The 25,580-nt window shown below is 38.1% G+C and overlaps 1 protein-coding gene across 1 annotated transcript in view; it reads right to left on the bottom strand.

Moving 5' to 3' along the window:
* Positions 1 to 25,580, bottom strand: part of SLC9B1 (solute carrier family 9 member B1) — a 106,632-nt gene that overhangs the window by 80,093 nt on the left and 959 nt on the right. The window contains exons 2-3 of the mRNA XM_064384051.1: positions 13,308 to 13,352; positions 1,170 to 1,239 (exon numbers count right to left, since the gene is read on the bottom strand). Of these exons, the coding sequence (XP_064240121.1) occupies positions 1,170 to 1,238 (69 nt within the window). The 5' untranslated portion in view covers position 1,239; positions 13,308 to 13,352. The remainder of the gene's footprint in view (positions 1 to 1,169; positions 1,240 to 13,307; positions 13,353 to 25,580) is intronic.

The following is a 25,580-nucleotide window of genomic DNA, read 5'->3' as shown; positions in this document are numbered from 1 at the left end:
GGAATTTTACATGTAATGACTCAGAAGACAAAGATATTAAAGCAGCTGATGGCTAAAAATGAATTATGTAGCTGTTTAAGATCAAAGTTCTTCAAATCTGAACATGATTAATGTATTGGAGTTCTGGTATACAGGCTTTTTCTGAAAATTCTGTTACCATATAAAATGGAAAAAGACAATGGTGAATATTAAGGTGAGTGAAAGATCATATATAGTAAAACCATATTATTTTAAGTTTTATTATTTTAGAATTTGTAATAAACTGATAGAGACTAAGATGACTTCTTCACAGATAATTAGACTCAATAGTGAATATTGAAAGTTTTTTTTTTTTTTTTTTTTTTTTTTTTTTTTTTTTGAGACGGAGTTTCGCTCTTGATACCCAGGCTGGAGTGCAATGGCGCGATCTCGGCTCACCGCAACCTCCGCCTCCTGGGTTCAGGCAATTCTCCTGCCTCAGCCTCCTGAGTAGCTGGGATTACAGGCACGCGCCACCGTGCCCAGCTAATTTTTTTGTATTAATAGAGACGGGGTTTCACCATGTTGACCAGGATGGTCTCGATCTCTTGACCTCGTGATCCACCCGCCTCGGCCTCCCAAAGTGCTGGGATTACAGGCGTGAGCCACCGCGCCCGGCCTGAAAGTATTTTTTAAAAGGACTTTTTGATCCTTACTGTAGAAATCTCTATTTTAAAAAAATGAAATTTACAATTCTCATTATGAGTAATTATTACTAAGTAAAACTAGATTGACAAACGTTCTAATCACTCGCTCTATATATCTATAGAAATAAGAAACTTGGATCTCTTCAAAATACAGAGCAAAACATTTTAGTTAATCTAGACTTATCTTTACCTGTTAATTTAAGTTACTGAGTTTTCCCTGAATGTGGCAAGAAATAATACGCGACATTTCTCCTTATTCCTAAAATCTGTGCTCTTTAGCTCTAAAATACTCTATAGTCACCCTTTTTCATTTGTTTCATTATTTCTGCTCATTTCCTAGGATCCATTAAAACTAGGTATTTTAAAATTTACCACTTTTCATTTTTAACCATATACATAAAAGAAATCTAGCTAATAAGTAAACTATAGAAATAAATTTTAAGATCATATTGATTTTATATCATATTAAGGTGAGCGAAAACTTAAAATATATGATTTTTTTACCTGAGGAGTTGTAGATATTTGGAAGTTTTCATCCTCCAAATGTTCACTTTTTGATTCTGTGGTGTACATGCTAAGATTTAAAAGAAAAATACTTTGAAAGAAGAAACAAGACTATAAATCCATATGAAAACAAACATGGTTAAGTGGGATTAATTTTTTAAAGGATGTTTGTTCTAAAGTCGTATCATAGTCAAATCAGATACCTTTATAGTCAAAACAGGTCGAAATATTCATCTTTAACATAATTAACCAAAGCCACAAGCAAAAAGTTTTAAAAACCATTATCATATAGAAATGTAACGTTTCTCAATAGCTCATAATACTGGCCTATATCTTAGAAGCATATATCAGAAAAGGCAGAAATTTATTTTATGCACTGAACTGGTATGTTTGATCTAGTGTCCACTGTTGATTTAATCTAGCTTCGATCATGCTCCTACATAAAAGACGCCAGAAAAATTTTAAATGTAGTATGATCAACTACATTAATACCTACAACTATAAGTTACCGATACAAACTATCGTTTTATGTGGTCCGTTTAAAGGATATATATGTAGGTCAAACATTTAAACATATCTATAAAGTTTTATTTTGAAGAAGAATAAACTAGAATAAAAGAATAATTACTTATGATAACTTTTATTTTTTATTTATTTTTTTGAACTCTGATTTATTTTTATTTTTTGAGTCCTTCTTTATTGTTTTTTTCCCCCCTTTTCTATTGCATTTTAAGTTTTGGGGTACATGTGAAGAACATGTAAGATTGTTGCATAGGTACACACATGGCAGTGTGATTTGCTGCCATCCTCCCCATCACCTATATCTGGCATTTCTCCCCATGTTATCCCTCCCAACTCCCCAACCCCCACTGTCACTCCCCTATTCCCCCCCACAGACCCCAGTGTGTGATGCTCCCTTCCCTGTGTCCATGTGTTCTCATTGTTCAACACCCACCTATGAGTGAGAACATGCAGTGTTTGATTTTCTGTTCTTGTGTCAGTTTGCTGAGAATGATGGTTTCCAGGTTCATCCATGTCCCTACAAAGGACACGAACTCGTTTTTTATGGCTGCATAGTATTCCGTGGTGTATATGTGCCACATTTTTCCTGTCCAGTCTATCATTGATGGGCATCTGAGTTGGTTCCAAGTCTTTGCTATTGTAAACAGTGCTACAATGAACGTACGTGTGCATGTGTCCTTATAATAGAACGATTTATAATTCTTTGGATATATACTTAGTAATGGGATTGCTGGGTCAATGCAATTTCTATTTCCAGGTCCTTGAGGAAGCATCACACTGTCTTCCACAATGGTTGAACTAATTTACACTTCCACCAACAGTGTAAAAGTGTTCCTATTTCTCCACATCCTCTCCAGCATCTGCTGTCTCCAGATTTTTTAATGATCACCATTCTAACTGGCATGAGATAGTATCTCAATGTAGTTTTGATTTGCATTTCTCTAATGACCAGTGATGATGAGCTTTTTTTCATATGTCTGCTGGCCTCATATGTGTCTTCTTTTGTAAAGTGTCTGTTCATATCCTTTGCCCACTTTTGAATGGGCTTGTTTTTTTCTTGTAAATCTGTTTTAGTTCTTTGTAGATTCTGGATATTAGTCTTTTGCCAGATGGGTAAATTGCAAAAATTTTTTCCCATTCTGTTGGTTGCCAATTCACTCTAATGACTGTTTCTTTTGCCATGCAGAAGCTGTGGAGTTTGATTAGGTCCCATTTGTCCATTTTGCCTTTTGTTGCCAATGCCTTTGGTGTTTTAGTCATGAAGTCCTTGCCTATGCCTATGTCCTGAATGATTCTGCCTAGGTTTTCTTCTTGGGTTTTTACGGTGTTAGGTCTTTTGTTTAAGTCTTTAATCTACCTGGAGTGAATTTTAGTGTAAGGTGTCAGGAAGGGGTCCAGTTTCTCTTTTCTGTACATGGCTAGTGAGTTTTCCCAACACTATTTATTAAACAGGGAATCTTTGCCCCATTGCTTGTTTTTGTCAGGTTTGTCAAAGATTGGATGGTTGTAGATGTGTGGTCTTGCCTCCGAGGCAACTGTTCTGTTCCATTGTTCTATATCTCTGTTTTGGTACCAGTACCATGCTGTTTTGATTACTGTAGCCTTGTAGTATAGTTTGAAGTCAGATAGCGTGATGCCTCCAGCTTCCTTCTTTTTGTTTAGGATTGTCTTGGCTATGCGGGCTCTCTTTTGGTTCCATATGAAGTTTAAGGTGGTTTTTTCCACTTCTGTGAAGAAGGTCATTGGTAGCTTGATGGGGATAGCATTGAATCTGCAAATTACATTGGGCAGTATGGACATTTTCACGATATTGATTCTTCCTAACCATACGCATGGAATGTTTCTCCATGTGTTTGTATCCTCTTTTATTTCATTGAGCAGTGGTTTGTAGTTCTCCTTGAAGAGGTCCTTTAGATTCTTTGTTAGTTGTATTCCTAGGTATTTTATTCTCTTTGTAGCAATTGTGAATGGCAGTTCATTCTTCATTTTGCTCTAAGTCTGTTATTGGTGTATAGGAATGTTTGTGATTTTTGAACACTGATTTTAAAGTATCTGTTGTTTCTACCTCTTCTGTAATCTTTGCTAGCTTCGAATGTAAGAAAGCTGACTTTTCTTCAAAATATCTTCTCTCAATTTTTAAGTTGTTAAGAATAAAACTAAAGATTTCAAGTTTTAATTTTTAGGTAGACTATATTACCATATCCTATAGTGTTTCACGTATCTATACTTTTCTAAAAGGAAAACAATTTTAATAATGAAAATTTTTAATAAAAAGGAAATGAAAAGGAACATTAACAGTTCAGTAGCTACCATATGCTAGCTGCTTTACAATATTGTCTAATTGTAATGAAGTAAAATATTACTGTGTAAAATCTGATAAAGAATCATAACTGAATTTATAACTTTATTAAAGAAAAAAACTTAAAAATTTTTTGATTAAAAACTTGAATCTAAATTCCTTTATAGTGTAATTCCATTTTGATTGAAATGACTGTAAAAATTACTATCTTTTCATTATAATGATGTATTAGTCCATTCCCACACAGCTATGAAGAAATACCTGGGACTGCATAATTTACAAATGAAAGAGTTATAATTGGCTCACAGTCCTACATGGCTAGGGAGGCCTCAGGAAACTTACAATCATGGTATAAGGCACCTCTTCATAGGGTGGCACGGGAGAGAATGAGTGCAAGTAGGGGACATGCCAGACACTTATAAAACCATTACATCTTGTGAGACTAACTCACAAGATCCAATTACCTACACCTACCTGGTCTCACCCATGACATGTGGGATTATTATAATTCAAAGTGAGATTTGGGTGGGGACGAAGAGCCAAATAATATCATTCCATTCCTGGCCCCTCCCAAATTTCATGTGCTCACATTTCAAAACACAATCATGTCTTTCCAACAGTCCCTCAAAGTCTTAACTCATTACAGCATTAGCTCAAAAGTCCAAGTCCAAAGTCTCATCTGAGACAAGGCAAGTTCCTTCTGCCTATGAGCCTGTAAAATCAAAAGCAAGTTAGTAACTTCCTAGATACAATGTGGGTACTGGGAGAAATTGGCTAAAACGAAGGGGCTACAGACCCCATGCAAATCCTAAATCCAATCATTAAACCTTAAAGTTCCAAAATGATCTCCTTCGACTCCATGTCTCACATCCAGGTCATGCTGATTCAAGAGGTGGTTCCCATGGCCTTGTGAAGCTCTGTCCCTGGGGCTTTGCAAGGTTACAGTCCCACTCCTGGGTGCTTTCATCAGGGGGCATTGAGGGTCTACTGCTTTTCTAGGCACATAGTACAAGCTGTCAGTGAATCTACCATTCTGGGGGCTGGAGGATTGTGGTCCTCTTCCCAAAGCTTCACCAGCTAGTGCCCCAGTGGGGACTCTGTGTGGGGACTTGAACCCCACATTTTCCCTTGCACTGCTCTAGCAGAGGTTCTCCATGAGGGCTCCACCATTGGACCAAACTTCTGCCTGGGTATCCGGGCATTTCTATACATCCTGTGAAATCTAGGTGGAGGTTTCCAAAGCTCACTTCTTGATGTCTGTGCACCTGTAGGCCCAATACCCCGTGTAAGCTGCCAAGGCTTGGGGCTTGCACCCTCTGAAGCAATGTCATGAGCTATACCTTGGCCTCCATCAGACATGGCTGGAGCTAAAGCAGCTGGGATGCAAGGCACCATGTCTCGAGGATGCATAGAACAGGGTGTCCCTGGGCTGGAACTACAAAGCCATTTTTCCCTTCTAGGTCTCCAGGCCTGTGATGGGAGGGGATGCCACAAAGGTCTCTAACATGCCCTGGAAACATTTTCCCCATTGTCTTGGTGATTGTTAACATTCTACTCCTCATTACTTATGCAAATTTATGCAGCAGGCTTGAATTTCTCCTCCTCAGAAAATGTTTTTTTTTCCTTTTTCATCATCAGTTGTGATCATTAGGCTGCAATTTTTCCAAACTTTTATGCTGTGCTTCCTCTTAAATGCTTTGTCACTTAGGAATTTCTTCTGCTAAATATCCTAAATCATCACTCTCAAGTTCAAAGTCCCACAGATCTCTAGGGTAGGGGCAAAATGCCATCAGTCTCTTTGCTAAAGCATAGCAAGAGTGACCTTTACTCCAGTTTCCAACAAGTTTCTCATCTCCATCTCAGACTACCGCAGCCTAGACTTCATTGTCCATATCAACATCAGCAGTTTGGTCAAAGCCATTCAACAAGTCTAACAAGTCTCTAGGAAGTTCCAAACTTTCCTACATCTTCCTCTCTTCTGAGCTCTCCAAACTGTTCCAACCTCCACTTGTTACCCAGTCCCAAAGTAGCTTCCACATTTTTGGGTATCTTTATAGTAGCACCCCATTCTGTTGTGCTAATTTACTATATTAGTCTTTTCTTATACTGCTGCGAAGAAATACCCAAGCCTGGGCAATTTATAAAGAACAGAGGTTTAATTGACTCACAGTTCCACATGGTTGGGGAGGCCTCAGAAAACTTACAATCATGGTGGAGGACAGCTTTTCACAAGCTGGCAGGACAGAGAATAAGTGCAAGCAGGGGAAATGCCAGACACTCATAAAATCATCAGATCTTGTGATGTGATCACATCAGATCACATTATTTTGAGAACAGCATGGGGGAAACTGCCCCCGTGATCCAGTTACCTCCACTAGGTTCCACCTGGACACATGGGGATTATTACAATTCAAGGTGAAATTTGGATGGGGACACAGACCAAACCAAATCAAATGACTATCTTGTCATATGCTGTTAGATTATGAGGTAATTGGTAAGAATAAGGTAGGAGGGTGAATCACCTAGGTTGTGTCATGTTCTGAAAAACAGGCTGAGAGAGCCATTAAAAAGTTTGAGCTGAAGTGCACATAAATTTTGAGAAGAGGACACAAAGTTAATTTACACACTTAAGTTTTGAATGCCTACTTTTCTGGCCTCTGAAAGTAAAGCTGCCAAACGAAACAAGATAAAACAGAAATATAGGCTTCTGCCTTTATGGATCTTATACTCTTGTTGGGAGGAAAGGGGAGACAATAAAAAACATTTTCAGTACTGCATAAAATAAATGAGAATCATGTTATAGAGATCAAGATGACATTTGAACTGTGTCCTAAATGAGGAGAAGCTGTGAGTCATAAGTAAGCAGATGAACTAGGAGCAGGCAAACATAACACCAAGAATAATGCAAGTAGAGACATCAGGAAACTAGGGAGAATAATTAAAAATCTGTAACTATGTAATGATTAGGATAGCAGGTCTTGGAACCCAGGCAAGCAGACGATGCATTAGAACTTCAAAACCAAGATAAGGGGTCTAAATAAAAGATGTATAGGTTAATAACTATAAGAGAAGCTTGATACTGAGTCAAGCAATATTTGTGACTGGCAGTCACGGAATACTCTCTTTATATATCTGCGAAGAATGGAATTGGTAGGTGGTATGCTTAAAAGCAAGGACATTGAGCTGAGAAAATGTATTCAACTCATCTCTTTATATTTTAATAATTGTGGGAAGTGATTTATCTCCATTGGTCTCAATTTTCTTATCTGAAAAAAATATATAATAATGCTTAATTTATCAGTTATAAGAATTATATTATAATATCTGATGAAAGTTGAACTATATTAGGCACTTAACATGAATCATCTTCCTCAATTCTCTCAACGACTCTATCAGGTATTTACTACTATTATCCCCATTTAATAGATATTCAAACTACAAATGCAGAAAAGTTAATTTAACTTTCAATATAGTCATATAACTAGCAAGTGGCAGAGCTGGAATTTAAATAAAGTACTCTTTAGTATTACTCAGATTCTTGTTAACTTTGGTATTGTCTCTTTTTTTCTTTTAACTATTGTGGTGATATTGCACTATAAATTTAAATTGCATTTCTATAATCAGCATTTTTCCTATATTTACTAGCCATTTCAATATGTTCTTTAGTAAAGTGTTGAAATCTCTTGTCCATTTTTTTGTGGTACTGGATCCCATTTTCATATTGATTTGTTGGAGTTCTTTTTAGGTATTAAAAATATAAATATTTTATTGGACATATAAAGAGCCAGTATCATCTCCTACTCTGTGTCTTGCCTTTCTACTCTGATAATATCTTTTTAAAATGATATTTTAACTGTAAAATGTATAGTTCCAGGGGCATTATGTACATTTGCATTGTTAAGCAATTATCACCACCATTCATCTCCAGAACTTTTTCATTAACTCAACCTAAAACTCTGTATGTATTCATTAAACAATAATTTCCCATTCTTCGCTCCTCTAACCCTTGATAGTTACCATTCTTTCTGTCTTTATGAATATGGATATTCTAGGTACTTCATATGTGTATTCCACTTAGCATAATGTCTTCAAAATTTATTCAAAATTCTATACATTTTGTAGCATGTACAGAGTTTCCTTCCTTTTTAAAGGCTGAATATTATGCATTTATATGTATATGTATATGTCACATTTTGTTTATCCGTTCAGATATTTGGGTTGTTTCAATCTTTTGGCTATTGTGAATAATGCTGAATAATGCTGCCATGAAAATAGGTGTACCAATATCTGCTTGAATCCCTGCTTTCAATTTTCTTTTTTCTTTTTTTTTGAGACGGAGTTTCGCTCTTGTTACCCAGGCTGGAGTGCAATGGCGCGATCTCGGCTCACTGCAACCTCCGCCTCCTGGGTTCAGGCAATTCTCCTGCCTCAGCCTCCTGAGTAGCTGGGATTACAGGCACGCGCCACCATGCCCAGCTAATGTTTTGTATTTTTAGTAGAGACGGGGTTTCACCATGTTGACCAGGATGGTCTTGATCTCTTGACCTCGTGATCCGCCCGCCTCGGCCTCCCAAAGTGCTGGGATTACAGGCATGAGTCACCGCTCCCGGCCCTCAATTTTCTATTTGGCATATACCTAGAAATGGCATTGATGGATCATATAGTAATTCTATGTTTAACCATACTTTTTTTTCATAGCAGCTACATCTCTGTTGATAGTGTCCTTTGTTGCATGTAAGTTTTAAATTCTAATGTAGTCCAATTTACCTATTTTTCCTTTTGTTGCCTGTACATTTGGCATTATAGCCAAGAAGTAAACTGCCAAATCTAATATCATGGAGCTTTCCTTCTATATTTTCTTTTAAGAGTTTTAATACTTTTAGTTCTTAAAATCATAGTTATTATAACCTCTTTAACTAAAAAATCTGGATCAATTTTGAGTCTGTTTCTCTTTTCAATTTTCTATCTTGTCTTAAGGTCATATAACATTGTCTAATACTATGGTTCACAATTTTTACTGAAAGCTTGACATTGTATACAAATTGTACAGTCTCCAGATAAAAACTTCTTTTGGAAAGAAATATGTGGATTAGGGGTAGTGAAAAATCACTGTAACCAAATCAGAGATTGAGCTCAGTTGACAGCTGTGTAATGATCAGTTTTATTTCAATTCCTTTTTCCTCAAGTATACTCCTTTAGGGATTTTGCCCTAGACAATTTTCTTGATAAATGATGGCAGCCTCACTTGTTTCTCCCATATCAGGCATTGTATTAGTTTGTTTTCACACATGTATAAAGAACTGCCCAAGACTGGGTAATTTAAAAAGGAAACAGGTTTAATTGTCTCACAGTTCCACATGGCTGGAGAGGCCTCAGGAAACTTACAATGAGGTGGAAGGCAAAGGGGAAGCAAGGACCTTCTTCACATGGTGGCAGGAGAGAGAAGTGTAAGCAGGGGAAAATGCCAGATGGTTATAAAACCATCAGATCTCATGATAACTCATTCACTATATTGAGAACGGGATGGGGGAACTGCCCCCATGATCCAGTCCCCTCCCTCCTCAACACATGGGGATTACAGGTCTCTCCCTCCACACATGGAGATTACAATTTGAGATGAGATTTGGGTGGAGGCACAGAACCAAAACATATTGTTCTGCCCCAACCCCGCCCAAATCTCATGTCCTTTATACATTTGAACATCAATCACGCCTTTCCAACAGTCCCCCAAAGTCTTAACTAATTCCAGCATTATCTTAAAAGTATAAGTCCAAAGTCTCATCTGGAACAAGGCAAGTTCCTTCCTCCCATGAGCCTGTAAAATCAAAAGTAAGTTAGTTACTTCCAAGATACGATGGGGGTACAGGCATTGGGTAAATGTTGCTGTTCCAAATGGGAGAAATTGGCCAAAACAGGAGCTACAGGCCCTATGCAGGTCCAAAATCCAGTGGGGCAGTCATTAAACCTTACAGCTCCAAAATAATCTCCTTTGACTCCATGTCTCACATCCAAGGCACGCTGATTTAAAGGGTAGACTCCCATGGCCTTGGGCAGCTCTGCCTCTGTGGTTTTGCAGGGTACAGCCCCACTCCTGGCTGCTTTCACAGCTGGCATTGTCTGCAGATGCTGTCAATGGATCTACCATTCTGGTGCTGGAGAATGGTGGCCCTCTTCTCACAGCTCCACCAGGCAGTGCCCCAGTGGGGACCATGTGTGGGGGGCTCCAACCCCACATTTCCTTTCCACACTGCCCTAGCAGAACTTCTTCTTGAGGCTCCACCCCTGCATCAAATTTCTAGCTGAACATTCAGTCATTTCCATACATCCTCTGAAATCTAGGTGGAAGTTTTTGAAGCTCAATTCTTGACTTCTGTGCACCTGTAGGCCCAACACCACATGGAAGCCACCAGGGCTTGGGGCTTGCACCCTCTTAAAGCAACAGCCTGAGCGGTACATTGGCCCATTAGCCATGGCTGGGATGCAGGGAACCAAGTCCCAAGAGTACATAAAGCAGCAAAACCCTAGGCCTGGCCCACAAAACCATTTTCCCCTCCTAGGCCTCCAGGCCTATTATGGGAGAGGCTGCCATGAAGATCTCTCATATTTTCCCTATTGTTCTCATTACTTATGCAAATTTCTGCAGGTAGCTTGAATTTCTCACCAGAAAATTGATTTTTCTTTTCTATTACATGGTGAGGCCACAAATTTTCCAAAGTCTTATGGTCTGTCACCTCTTGAATGCTTTGCTGCTTAGAAATTTATCCTGCCAGATACCATAAATCATCTCTCTTGAGTACGAAGTTCCACAGATCTCTAGAGCAGGGCCAAAATACCACCAGTCTCTTTGTTAAAGCATAGCAAGAGTGATCTTTGGTTCAGTTCTAATAAACTCTCCATCTCCATCTGAAACCACCGCAGCCTAAACTTCATTGTCCATATCACTATCCAACATTTTGATAAAAACCATTCAACAAGTCTCCAGAAATTTCCAAACTTTCCCACATTTTCCTCTATTCTTCTGAGCCCTCCAAACTGTTCCAACCTCTGCCTGTTACCCAGTTCCAAAGTCACTTCCACATTTTCAATCATCTTTATAGAAGTACCCACCCTTTGTAATACCAATTTTCTGTATTAGTCCATTTTCACACTTCTATAAAGAACTGCCCAACACTGGGTAATTTATAAAGGAAAAAGATTTAGTTGACTCACAGTTCTGAATGGCTGGAGAGGCCTTGAAAAACTTACAATCACAGTGGAAGGCAAAGAAGGAGCAAGGACCTTCTTCATAGGGTGGCAGGAGAGAGAAGTCCAAAAAGGGAAAAGGCCAGTTGCTTATAAAATCATCAGATCTCATGAGAACTCACTCACTATCTTGAGAACAGCATGGGGAAAACTGTTCCCATGGTCCAACTGCCTCTCTCCCTCAACATATGGAGCTTACAGGTCTCTCCCTCAACACATGGGGATTCCAATTCAAGATGAGATTTGGGTGGGGCCATGGAAACAAACCATATCAGGCATACCTTACCATTTCCCAACTTGGTTTATTTCTACTGTCCAGGCTTTCCTATACTGGAATAGCTGAATTAACTTCTCCAAGGTAACATAACTATAAACAAAGGAGTTGGGGCCCATCAGGCAATGTGACTCCAGAGCCCATATTCTTAAAACTAAAGTGCTTATAATGTGACAAGTATTCTGTGCAAGACATAGACTAAAGCTCTCATAAGGATTTATAGGCTAACATTTATAAAATGGCTATAGTAACAAATCTATAAAAGATTAAATGATCTACTAAGAAAAGAAAAAAGTCCAACAACTATATAATTTTTTGATTTTTCTGTTTTAGAAAATGAACTTGTACAAATAACTTCTTTAGGAAGTAAAAAAGAGCCTTAAGAAAAACTTAAAAATAAAAAACAATGGATGAATAAGTCACAGAAGGCTAAAATAGTTTAGAAATACCTCATTGGAAATCAGTTACAAAGCTGTTGAGATCATTGGGCATCATGCCAATAATACTATTCCATTGCCTCTGACCAGCCCTCTCCATGGTCCTTACCTCTCGATTGCTTTCACTGAGCACTCTGGAACTTCTGCCAGATGATAATCAAACTATATTATATTCCCAACCTCTTTTCAAAACATTCTCTCAAATTCTGTGCCTTATCTGAAACCAAGCCCTTCCTCTAAGGAAGACACTGCTTCCTTTATTGTCCTCTTACGTAACAGCAGTTATTCACTAACATTCCTTCTGACACCCCACTGCTATTTCTAAAACTTCATATATAAAAAAGAAACAAAATCCTTGCTCTTAGAAGCTTGTATAATTTGACAATACCACATTCTTCCTCTTCTATTCACTGTTACTTACTCACCTTAATTTGATCCTTTTCCTTTATTCACCAAAGATATTAGTGCCTGACCCCCATATTTGTAATCTTTTTGTCTTATACACTTGGATAATTCATCTACTATCTTGTTTCTTCAGTTATTTACTTTATAATAAAGGAAAGCCCACACTAAAACCTTCTATAATGTGAAATGCACATTTCTGAATACTACTTCACATTCTTTCAGTTCTCTTGTTCAATTACATTCACTGTATCCCCTCCAATTATTCTTTACTTTCATCAAGATGTGCAGTACAATGACCCCTTTAACTCAAACCTTTGCCATCTTCCTTCTTTATCTGTTTTTGTATTCAATATCTGTGATTCATCATCCCCAAAATACTGTTATAAATATCCTAAACTCTCTTGAAATATGTTTATTGGTGCTTTGTTGTTGCACATTTCTAGAAACACTTCAATCTAGCAATGCTGCTGCCCCACTCCCACTGATGTCCCTCCCCAGCTGACACATATGCACCCTTTTGCACTGCTGAGGTGGCTGGCATGTGTGACTCAGCACAGATCCTGTTGCCACTACCCCAATGAAGCACTCCAATGGGGGGAATTTCCCATTGGAATGTTATGGCCAGTGGACCAGTAACACCTCAGCTCCTGCAGCACAGCAGGTTCCTAACCTTGAGGGGCCAGAGAACAGAGCTGGAGGCCTGGTTTCAGCCCCCCAGAGCTAGAGCACACAGGAGAGCTGAGCTGTCCTTGGCCCCTTAAAATCTTCCAGAAATGAAGCCAGTCAACTGAACCCACCTTACACCACAACCAAACCCCCAAGGGCATCAAAGAAGATAAAAGCAAAAAGTCCCATCTACAGGATAGCAACTTAAATGTTGAAGGAACATCAGCCCACACAGATGAGAAATAATCAGCACAAGAACTCCGGCAACTCAAAAACCCCGAGTGTCTTCTTACCTCCATATGACTGTAGTCGTTCCTCAGCAATGATTCTTAACCAGGCTGAAATGACAAACATATAATTTAGAATATGGATAGGAATGAAAATGGACATTCAGGAGCAAGTTGAAACCCAATGTAAGGATTCTAAGGAATACAATAAAATGATATAGGAGCTTAAAGATGAAATGGCCATTTTAAGAGAGAACCAAACAGATCTGATAGAAATAAAAAACTCACTACAAGAATTTCATAAGATAATCACAAGTATTAACAGAAGAATAGCTCAAGCTCGGGGAATAATCTCAGAGCTTGAAGACAATTTCTTTGAATAAACTCTGTCAGATAAAAATAAAGGAAAATGAACAAAAAGAATAAACATCTCTGAGAAACATGGGATTATGTAAAGAGACTAAATATGCAACTCACTGATGTCCCTGAAAGAGAAGGAGAAAGAGTAAGTAATGTGGAAAACATATTTGAGGATATCATCCATGAAAATTTCTCCAATCTTGCTAGAGAAGCTAGTATTCAAATTCAAGAAATGCAGAGAACTCTTGTGAGATACTATACAAAATGACCATCCCAAAGACACAAAGTCATCATATTCTCCAAGATCAAAATGAAAAAAAAAAAAGTATTAAAGGCAGCTAGAGAGAAGAGGCTGGTCACCCACAAATGGAACCCCATCAGGCTAAGAGTAGAACTTTCAGCAGAAACTCTACAAGCCAGAAAAGATTGATAGGCCTATATTCAGTATTCTTAAATAAAAGAAATTTCAACCAAGAACTTTATATCTAGCTAAACGAGGCTTCATAAGCAAAGTAGAGATAAGAACCTTTCAGACAAACAAATGCTAAGGGAATTTGTTACCACCAGACATGCTTTACAAGAGGTCCTGAAGGGAGTGCTAAACGTGGAAATGAAAGACCTTTATCAGCCACCACAAAAACACACTTAGGTACATAGACCAATGACACTATAAAGCAGTAACTACACAATCAAGTCTGCATAATAACCAGGTAGCAACATGATGACAGAATTAAATTTGAACATATCAGTATCAACTTTGAATGCAAATGAGCAAAATGCCCCAATTAAAAGGCACAGAATGGCAAATTGGATAAAGAAGCAAGATGCAATGATATACTGTCTTCAAAAGACCCATCTCACATGCAATTACAACTGTAAGCTCAAAGTAAAGGAATGGAGAAGAATCTACCAAGCAAATGCAAAACAGAAAAAAGCAGGGGTTACTATTCTGATTTCAGATAAAACAGACTTTAAACAATGATCAAAAAAGACAAAGGACTGGGTAATGTCATGCCTGTAATCCCAGCACTTTGGGAGGCTGAGGAGGGCGGATCACAAGGTCAGGAGATCAAGACCATCTTAGCCAACATGGTAAAACCTCATCTGTACTAAAATACAAAAAATTAGCCAGGTGTGGTGGTGTGCACCTGTAGTCCCAGCTACTCGAGAGGCTGAGGCAGGGGAATCACTTGAACCCAGGAGGCAGAGGTTGCAGTGAGCCAAGATCATGCCACTGTACTCTAGCCTGGCGACAGAGCGAGGCTCTGTTTCAAAAAGAAAAAAAAAAAAAAAAAAGACAAAGACGGATATTACATAATGGTAAAGGGTTCAATTCAACAAGAAAATCTAACTATCCTAAATATATATAGGCACCCAACACAGGAGCAAACAGATTCATCAAATAAGTTAATAAAGACCTATGAAAAAACTTAAGATAACCACATACAAATAGTGGGAAGTTTAAACATCCCATTGACAGTACTAGACAGATCACTGAGGCAGAAAACTGACAGAGAAATTTGGACCTGCACTTGACACTTAAGCAATGAACCTAACAGACTTTTACAGAACTTATCACCTCAAAACAATAGAATATACATTCTTCTCATCTGCACATGGCACATACTGTGAAAGTGGTCATATGATCAGCCATAAAACAATTATGATCAAATTAAAAAAAAAAACTGAAATCATATCAACCACGCTTTTGGACCACAGTGCAATAAAAATAGAAATCAATACTAAGAGGAAACCTCAAAACTATAGTTATATGGACATTAAACAACCGGTTCCTGAATGACTTTTGGGTAAACAATAAAATTAAGTCAGAAATTAAGAAATTCTTTGAAATGATTGAGAACAAAGATACAATATACCAGAATCCCTGAGACTGAGCTAAAGCATGCTAAGAGAAAAGTTTACAGCATAAATGCCCCCATAGAAAACTCATATCTCAAATTAACAACCTATCCTGATGCCTAGAGGAAACAGAAAAACAAGAGCAAACAAAGCCCAAAGTTAGCAGACAAAAAGAAATAACCAAAATTACAGCTGAACCGAATGAAACTGAGACACAACAAGCAATACAAAAGATCAAGGAATCCAGGAGTTGGTTTTTTGAAAGAATAAATAAGATTTAAAGAATAAATAAGATTATAAATAAAAACAAATAAGATTATTTGAAAGAATAAATAAGACTGCAGCTAGATTAACAAAGAAAAAAGAGAGAAGATCCAAATAAACACAATTGGAAATGACAAAGGAACATTATCCCACTGAAATACAAAAAATCCTCAGAGACTATTACAAACACATCTATGCAAACAAATTAGAACACCTATAAGAAATGAGTAAATTCCTGGAAACTTACAACCTCCCAGATTGAATCACGTGAACAGACAAATCGTGATTCTGCAATTGAATCAGTAATACAAATCTTACCAACTAGAAAAAGGCCTGGGACAAGACTGATTCACAGCCAAATTCTATCAGATATATAAAGAAGAGCTGGTACCATTCCTACTGAAAATATCCCAAAAAATTGAAAAGGAAGAACTCCCCAACTCATTCTATGAGGTTAGCACCATCCTGATACCAAAACCTGGCAGAGACACAAACGCACACACACACACACACACACACACACACACACACACACATACACAAAGGCCAATATCCTTGATGAACATTGATGCAAAAATCCTCAGCAAAATACTAGCAAATGGAATCCAGCAGCACATAAAAAACCTAATCCATCACGATCAAGTAGGCTTTATTCCTAGGATTCAAAGCTGGTTCAACACCCCCCCCCCAATAATTGTGATTCATCACATAATTAGAACTAAACCCAAAAACCATATAATAATCTCAACAGATGCAGAAATGGCTTTTGAAAAAACTCAGCATAGCTTCCTGTTAAAAGCCTTCAACAAATAGGCACTGAATGAATACATCTTAAAATAATGAGTCATTTATGACAAAACTATAGCCAACATCATACTGAACAGGCAAAAGCTGGAAGTATTACCCTTGAAAACCAGAGCAAGCCAAGGATGCCCGCTTTCAACACTCCTATGTAATACTGGAAGTTGTAGCTAGAGCAGTCAGGCAAGAGAAAAAAGAAAAGGCATTCAAGTAGGAAGAGAGGGAATCAAATAATCTCTGTCCATAGATGATATGATTCTACACCTAGTAAACCCATAGTCTCTGCCCAAAAGCGCCTAGATATAACAAACTACTTCAAAAAAATTTCAGGATACAAAACCAATGTACAAAAATCAGTAGCATTTCTATCACCAACAAGTCCAAGCTGTGAGCCAAATCAAGAACATGATTCCACATACCACAGCCACAAAAAGAATAAAATATCTAGGAATACAGGTAACCAGGGAGGTGAAAGATCTCTACAATGAAAATTACAAAATATTGCTGAAAGAAATCAGAGATGACACAAAGGGAAAAACATTCCATGCTACAGTAACTTGGCATCACTATAAATGCATAACAGGCTTGAAATCAGAAATACACTGGTTGTATGATCTTGGATAATTTACAATCTCTTATCACTTTTTTTTTTTGGAGAAATAGGGTCTCACTCTGTCACCTAGGCTGGAGTGTGGTGGTGTGATCGTGGCTCACCGCAACCTCCACCTCCCCAGCTCAACTGATCCTCCCACCTCAGCCTCCCAAGTAGCTGGGACTACAGGCATGTCATGTCTGATTAATTTTTTTGTGGGAACAAGGTCTCCCTATGTTGCCCAGGCTGGTCTCAAATTCCTGGGCTCAAGTGATCCTCCTGCCTTGGCCTCCCAAATCTCATTATCTTTCAGTGGGCATAGTACTATCTGTTTTTCTTCATATTCACATCTAGGGAAAGCAGAATCAAATTTGAGGACAGCCAGCCAAATATGAGTTTACTGGATAAGTTTATTAGAAATTATGGCATGCTTTTTGTACTGGCAAAAATAAGACTTCTTACTGGTTTATATTCCAGTATCTTACATATAAATGATCAGCTCAGTTTAAAAATTTTTTATGCTCTATTTATTTCAATAAGCTTCTTAAAATCCTTTGTTGGAGTGAGGCAGATATAAGTACATACATAAACACACACACACACACACACACACACACATATCTATTATGGGAATTAAGTGAGATGTTTGTACAACTTATAGCAATAGCTATGGTATGTAAAACTTATTAGAAGTATGTACTGCTATTATATTGCTAGGCTTTGCTTTTAAAATAGTGAAAAATTTTGATAGATTTAGAGATTCCATTTTCACCTTGGTTTATTAGAATGTTTGATTATATATTAATAATGTACACAGTGTGGTACTGTAAAAAGAATTGGGCAGTCTGAGTTCTGTTTTTCATTTGCTACACACACACACACATACACACACACACACACACACATATATATATATTTTTTAACAGTCTCATTCTGTCACCCAGGATGGAGTGCAGTGGTGTGATTTCAGCTCAATGCAACCTCTGCCTCCTGGGTTCAAGCGATTCTGCCTCAGCCTCCCGAGTAGCTGGGACTACAGATGCACATCGCCACATCCACCTAATTTTTTTATTTTTTGGTAGAGATGGGGTTTCACCATGTTGGCCAGGCTGGTCTCAAACTTCTGACCTCAAGTGGCTTGCCCACCTCAGCCTTCCAAAGTGCTGGGATTACGGGTGTGAGAGACCACACCTAGCCCTGATACATCATATTGAGGAAATTTCTTCTCATTTCATCTCTCTGCTGAATTCCAAACCTATAAAGTGACAGAGGGAGGGAAGATCTTAGATGATCTAAGGCTTTAACAGTTTTAAGTCTATGATTCTATTATCTGAGTGACCTACTAAGAAATAGGCTGAAAGAATAGCAATACATATTTACATATTTTTTGGGACTTCATTTCTTAAATACCATGTATGTACATATGTATCACTTAATATAAACTACTTGACTTTCCTTGTCTTGGTGTGTCCATACACAATACTCTGGGTTTATGCTTTTGAAGCAATGTTGTGCAACAGTGACATCTAGTGACTATATATCGCAGATCATTCAGCAAAACTTTATGGCCAACTACTCTTCTAAATGTGGATTTACTTTGTAGCCCAGCTAAATACTTTAAAATAATTCTTCACCTCTGTCGCCTGTAGAAGTAAGGAATGCCAATTAAATTTGACAATAGCATTAATAATTGGATAAATAAGTACTGAAATTTCCTTCAAAATCATAATGTATATGGAATTCAGTATAAATTATTCTAAATGAGACTGCAGTTCTTTTCCCTTCATTGAGAGTGGCAAAGCTGGGACTTTGAATTCCAGTGTGTTTAAATACGCAGTCTACTCTCTTACCTACTATGCACTGCTGACAGGTAATAGGCATTTAACACATACTTATTCAATTAGTGGTAGGTAAAACATATGCATCAATAATTGTGTTTGTGAGTATGTATTGCTTTGGAATCTTTGGAAATATTGCTGCCTTTCAAACAAAACTCTTCTTGAGGTTAGCTAAAAGATTAACACATTAAAAACAACCAAAATATACATCTTTCTAAAAAAAAATGAATTTGAGACCTACATGCAAAAACAGAATACTCTTTATAAAAAGCATTCAAACTAGGTCAGTATTTTTTTTTTAAGATAATGACTACCTGGCATTATTATTTAATCAGGACAATAAAAATCTGGGCTAAACCTCTACTACTATAATTCAAATGAACTGTCACTGTTAAAATTCCTAGTAGTATTTAGGGTTTGTTCTCATTAATCAGATGGTATTTTGATTTTCAATTGTTTTTTGGTGCCTAGATCTTGTTTCCACAATAAAGTGACAAGGTATCTGTCTTAGGTCATTTTGTACTGCTGTAACAGAATACCACATAGTGGGTAATTTATAATGAACAAAAATTTCTTTCTCACAGTTCTGGAGGCTGAGAAGTTCAAGATCAAGGTATCAGCATCTTGTGAGGGCCAACTTGTTTCATTCTCTGGAGGGGAGGGAGGCTATGTCCTCACATGGTAGAAGATATAAGGGTAAGAGGGAAATGGGTGGCAGAACTTGTCCTTTTATAATGAAATTAACCTCATTCGTGTGGGCACAGCCCTCATGGCCTAATCATCTCTTAAAGGTCCCACCTCTTCATACTGTTGAAATCAACATGAGTTTTGGAGAGGACAAACATTCAAACCATAGCAGTGTTTGTCTATTTGTGTTGCTATAACAAAATACTCAAGACTGGGTAATTTATAAATAACAAAAATTTATTTTGTCACAGTTCTAGAGGCTGGAAAATCCCAGATCAAACTGCTGACAGATTTGGCTTCTGGTAAGAACTCAGACCTCTGCTTCCAAAATGGTGCCTTGAATGCTGCGTCCTCTGGAGGAAATAAATGCTGTATCTTCACATGTTGGAAAAGAGAGAAGAGTGAAAAGGGGCTAGCTAGCTCCCTCCACTTATTTTATAAAGGCATTAATCCATTTATGAGGGCACAACCCTCATGACCTAATCAGTTCCTAAAGGTCCTACCTCTTAATACTGCTGCATTGGGGATTAAGTTTCAACATGAAATTGGAGGGGACACAAACATTCAAACCACAGCATTTTGCCCCTGTACCCCCAACAAATTCATGTCTTTCTCACATATAAAATACACTTGCTCCATCCCAATAGCTCCAAAAGTCTTAACTCTTTCCAAAATCAACTCAAAAGTCTAGAGTCCAGAGTCTCATCTAAATCAGATATGGGTGAGACCGAAAGTTTGATTCACCCTGAGGCAAGTTGCTCTCCAGCTGTGAGCCTATGATATCAAGCAAGTTATGTCATTCTAAAATACAATGGTGGGACAGACAGAGGATATTCCCTTTTCAAAAGGGAGGAAACAGGAACGAAGAAAGGGGTAATAGGTTCCAAGTTAGTCCCAACCCAAGAAGCCAAGCAACATTAAATCTTGAGGCATTAGAATAATCTTCTTTGACTTCATGGCCTGCCTTCTGCATGAAATAGGGACAGGGTTGAGCCCCATGTCTTCTGGGAGCCTTGCCTCCATGGCTTTAGTAGGAGCAGCCCATGCACCAGCTCTCACATGTTGGCATCATATGTTTGTGGCTCTCTCAGGCAGGAATTGCACATTGGTAGCTCTAGTGGCCTATAGTCTTGGGGGTGGCCCTGCCCCCACAGCTCCACTATGCATTGCCCTTTTAGGGGCTCTCTGCGGTGTCCCTGACTCCACAGCTCTTCTAGGCACTGTCCTTGTGGTGACTCTCTGAGCTGACCTCACACTTCTGGCAGTTCTCTGCCTGAGCCGTAAGGTTCTCTGTGACCTCCTTTGAAATCTTCGTGGAGACAGCCATGACTACAGACTATCTGTAGTCTTAGTACCACATGGACACCACCAAGGTTTACTGTTTATATCTCTGACACTGCACCTGGGCCTGCTTAAGCCACAGCTGGTGTGGCTAAGGAATGCTGAGTCAGATGTGTAGAACAGAAAGTTGAGGTGGCCCTAGGCAGCAAGCCCTGAGGTCCCATGGGCACCCTGGGCCCCTTCCTTGAAACTGTTCTGCCCTGAAGGCCCTGGCACTCTGAGCCTGTGATAGGAGTGGTAGCATCAAAGATCTCCGAAATATCTTCAGGGCCATTCCTCCACTGTCTTGATGAGTATCATCTGGCGTCCTTCCACTCATACTAATCTCCTTATCAGACATTCACTTGGCCGTATTCTTGGTATTCTCTCCTGAACTCACCTTTATAGTCTTCACAACCTGGTTAGGCTGAAAATTTTCCAATTCTTTAGGTTCTGCTTTCTTTTTCATTACAAATTCCATCTGGAGTTAATTTTTCTCTTTTTGCATATTACTATAAACAGTCAAGAGAAACATGTAGCACCTGCAGCACTTTGTTTAGGTATTTCTTACCCTAAATATCCTAGTTCATTGCTTACAGGTTCTGCCTTTCACAAAGCATTAGGACACAGCTGGAATTCAGCCAAGTTCTTTACCACTTTAGAACAAGGATGGCCTCTCCTCCAGTTTCTAGTAAGATATTCTTCATTTCCATTGAAGAACTCATCAGAATGGCTTTTAGTCTCCACATTTCTACCAGCCTTCTGATCATGATCACTTAGATAATTTCTAAGAACATGGAGACTCTCTCTATAGCTCTCCTCATCTTCCGAATCTTCATCAGAATTGCTTTTAATGCTCTGTTCATAGCAATCTAGACTTTTTCTAGGAGGCACTTTGAAACTGTTCTAGCTTTTACTCATTACTAGTTCCAAAGCAGCTTTTTACAATAACAGGTATTTGTTATAGCAACACTCCACTTCTTAGTAACAATTTCTTAGTCCATTTCTGCTCCTATGTCAAAATACTCAGACTGAGTAATTTATGAATAACAGAAATCTATTTTCTCACAATTCTGGAAGCTGGGAAATCCAAGATTAAGGTTCTGTCAGATTCAGTGTCTGGTAAGGTCTCTGCTTCCAAAAGGTTGCCTTGAACATGGTATTCTCTGAAGGGAATGAACATTGTGTCTTCACATGGTAGAAGGGATGGAAAGGCAAAAAAGTCCTAGCTAGCTGTCCCCAGCCCTCGTGTAAGGACTTTTATAATACATGCATGAGGGCAGATCTCTCATGACCTTAATCACTTCCTAAAGGTCCCACCTTTTAATATTTTTGCATTAGAGTTTAAGTTTCACCATGAATTTTGGAGGAGACATCAACAGTCAAACCACAGCATAAAGCATTCCAGGGTTCATGTTTTATATTCTTGTTTTTCTCTAGCACCAAACACAGTGGTTTTTCTCAACTAAAGACAAATCTACCAAAAATTTACCCAGAATCCAAGGTTTGCTATACGTGGAATAAAATTATCTTACCAGCTTTTTCTCTTGTTCTTTCTTGTGACACTACATTTCAGTCAAACTGTTATTTGCTCTCCATGCTTTTATTTGGTTGGAACATCTTCCCATTGCACTTCTTTGTAAATATCCATTGATTATTCTAAATAAAGCTTCCTACAATGCACCCTACAAAAACTGGATGTGTTTTTCCCCTTTTGAATTCTCACATCACTTCGTTATTTGCTCTACCATCCTTACCTCTCTAGTGTCCTTTCTTGGTCTTTGTTATTGGCTTCTTCTTTCCCCTATTCATCCTTTAAAGAATTCCTCAGAATTCTTCTCTATGCCCTATTCTCTTCTCACTCTATATACATTTCTCAACATCTATTCCACTATTTAGGCTACAATTATAACTAATATGCTGAGAAATTTGAACTAGAAAAGCTCTCAAGATTCTATTTAGTATATATAATTACTTATTGAATATCTCTACTTGTCTTAGAAGCATCTTTAAGTTAGCATATACACAAACTTAAGATCTTTTCCCACCAGTTATTCCTTCTCTAGATAATTTCCTGTCTCAGAGAATGAAGCCACCATCTACCTAGTTGCTCAAAATAGAAACTGAGATGCCATTCTTTTTCCCTGCTTTTCTTTATCTGCTAGCATCACGTAAATTACTAAATCATGTTAACACAAATTACTGAATGTTTAAAAATTTTGTCCATTTCTTTCCAGATAAATTGTCTCTACTCCAGTCCAGGCCATAAGCATTTTCACACCTAAACACTGTAATTAACTGGGTGTGGTGATATGCACCTGTAATCCCAGCTACTCAGGAGCTGAGGCAGGAGAATCGCTTGAATCCAGGAGGTGGAGGTTACAGTGAGCCGAGATTGCACCACTGCACACTAGCCTGGGCAACAGAGCGAGACTCTGTCTCAAAAAAAAAAAAAAAAAAAACTCTCCTTTGACCATACATATTCCTTTATTACCGCTATTTCTTGGCCCTCTTTTATAGTAAACATCTTGAGATGTCTATAGTACTATGTCAATTTCTTGACACCACATTTTCTCTTCGATGTACTAGTCAAGGCACATAACTACTTTATGTTTCCAAAATCCAATGCACAGATCTTTTCATTTCACTTGATTTCTAAGGATGATTTAATACTATTGGCCATGTTTTGTAGTCTTGGCTTTTATGTCACTGTCCTCTTTAGATTTTCTTCCTACTTCATTGGCTATTCTTCCATCTCCTTTGCTTCTTTTCCTCTGCTTTACACTAGTCACTGCAATATTCTCTGTAAACACACTTGCCCTAGGTAGTTTTCCATATGCTGGTGTCTCCCAACTTTGTATCTTTGGTCCCTTGCACTCTGCACAGAGCTCAAGACTCAACTTACCTTTGATTGCTAATAAGCATATAAAAATTAACCTAAGCAAAATAAAACTCCCCTCCGCCCCCTCTGCTCCTTTTTCTTCCTTAGTCTTTTCCATTTGGTAAATGGCACAACCATCCACACAAGCTCAAGACAAAAACCTAGGGGCTAGAAGTGACTCCTTTTTCATCACCTCTATATTCAAAACATCACAAAATCTGTAGGCTCTGCCACTAAAATAGAGCTCACATATATCTACTTCTCTGTTATTTTAACCCAAACTTGTCATTGTCTTTGGATTTCTGCAATTGTCCTCTGCTATAGATCTTGTTCCCCTTCCCCTGTGATTTAGTCATCACATAATAGGCAGAGCAAACCTTTTTACAATGTAAATCAGATCCTATCACTCCCTTTCTCCAAACTCACTACTGGTTTCTCTTCATATTTGAAATAAATTCCAAACTTCTTCCCTGGGTAGCTAGCTCTCCATGGCCTATTCAAAGCCCTATATGACTTGGCCCCTACCTATCTCTCCAAGCTCAACTTGTACCACTTTCTCTACATTCTAGCTACGGTGGTCTTTATGATGTTCCCTGAAGGAGCCAAGTTCTTTCCTACCTTAGCGTTCTTGCAATTGGAGTTGCCTTTAACTGTAGTGCTCTGATCCCAAATATTTCTATGGTTGGTTTTTAAAAAATATCACTAAGCATTCAGTCTAAACTAACCCCTCCTCCAGTCTTTCTTCCTTCACTGTTTTACATCTTCACTGTGCTTATCATTATCCCAAATTCCTTGCTTATATATTGTTTACCTATTTATTTTCTAACTTCCACTCACTAGAATTTAACTTCCTAAGAACAGGGATCTTTGCTAGTCTTTCTTACCATTGTATTCACAATGCCTAAAACACTGCCTGGCAAAGTAGGATATTCTTTAAGAAATACTTGATGAATACCTTTCCCTAAGCAAGTCGCTTGACTTTTCTACTTAACTCACACTGGTGAGTTCACTACTGCTAGACTCAGCTCTGGGTCCAGGAAAAACAAAGGTGGTTAAGGTATGGCTTCTTCAGAAGCTCATCCATTCATTCCTCCAAAAGATATTTATTGAATGTATATTATACTATGTTCCAGGTACTATTCAATCTCAGTGTTTAGTAAACACTCCAGTAAAATGGGATTTGGTTAACCAACAGAAGTGTTTAAACAGGATGAGTATGAAAATAAGTATAAAATGAGAAGTACTATAAAAATGATATTTTATATATTACTATTAAAGCACCTGCCTATTTCCTTTTGTCTGGTAATTGGCAGGACCTTATGACAAGAGCCAAGTGAAAAACAGCAGTATAAATTCTGGTACTCTAAAAGCCCAGACTTCAGCACTATGCAATATATCCACACAACAAAACTGAACTTGTACCAAGTAAATCTGTATTGATTTTTAAAAGTAAGTGAAAAAAATTCTGGTACTCACAGAGGACAATAAATATGAATGCCCTTTTCATAGGCACACAGTCACTAAAATATGTGGGGCATGAATTCTCTAGGGGTGACAATATTAAGTGTTTTCACACTTCTGATGCACAAATAATTATATTTATCTCTATGGAAAATCAAAGAGTGGGGTGTGGACTCACTCAGTGCCAGCTGGGCCAACTGTCTCCCTGCATCACCAAATCTGATATTTCATAGGCTCTAGGACACCCATAGAGGGGAGTAAGGGAGGTTATGGTA

The sequence above is a fragment of the Aotus nancymaae genome, unplaced genomic scaffold (genome assembly GCF_030222135.1).
Source record: "Aotus nancymaae isolate 86718 unplaced genomic scaffold, 86718_ANA_hifiasm-v0.15.2.pri h1tg000033l, whole genome shotgun sequence".
Lineage (NCBI taxonomy): Eukaryota > Metazoa > Chordata > Mammalia > Primates > Aotidae > Aotus > Aotus nancymaae.
This window is presented reverse-complemented; position numbering and strand designations above follow the sequence as displayed.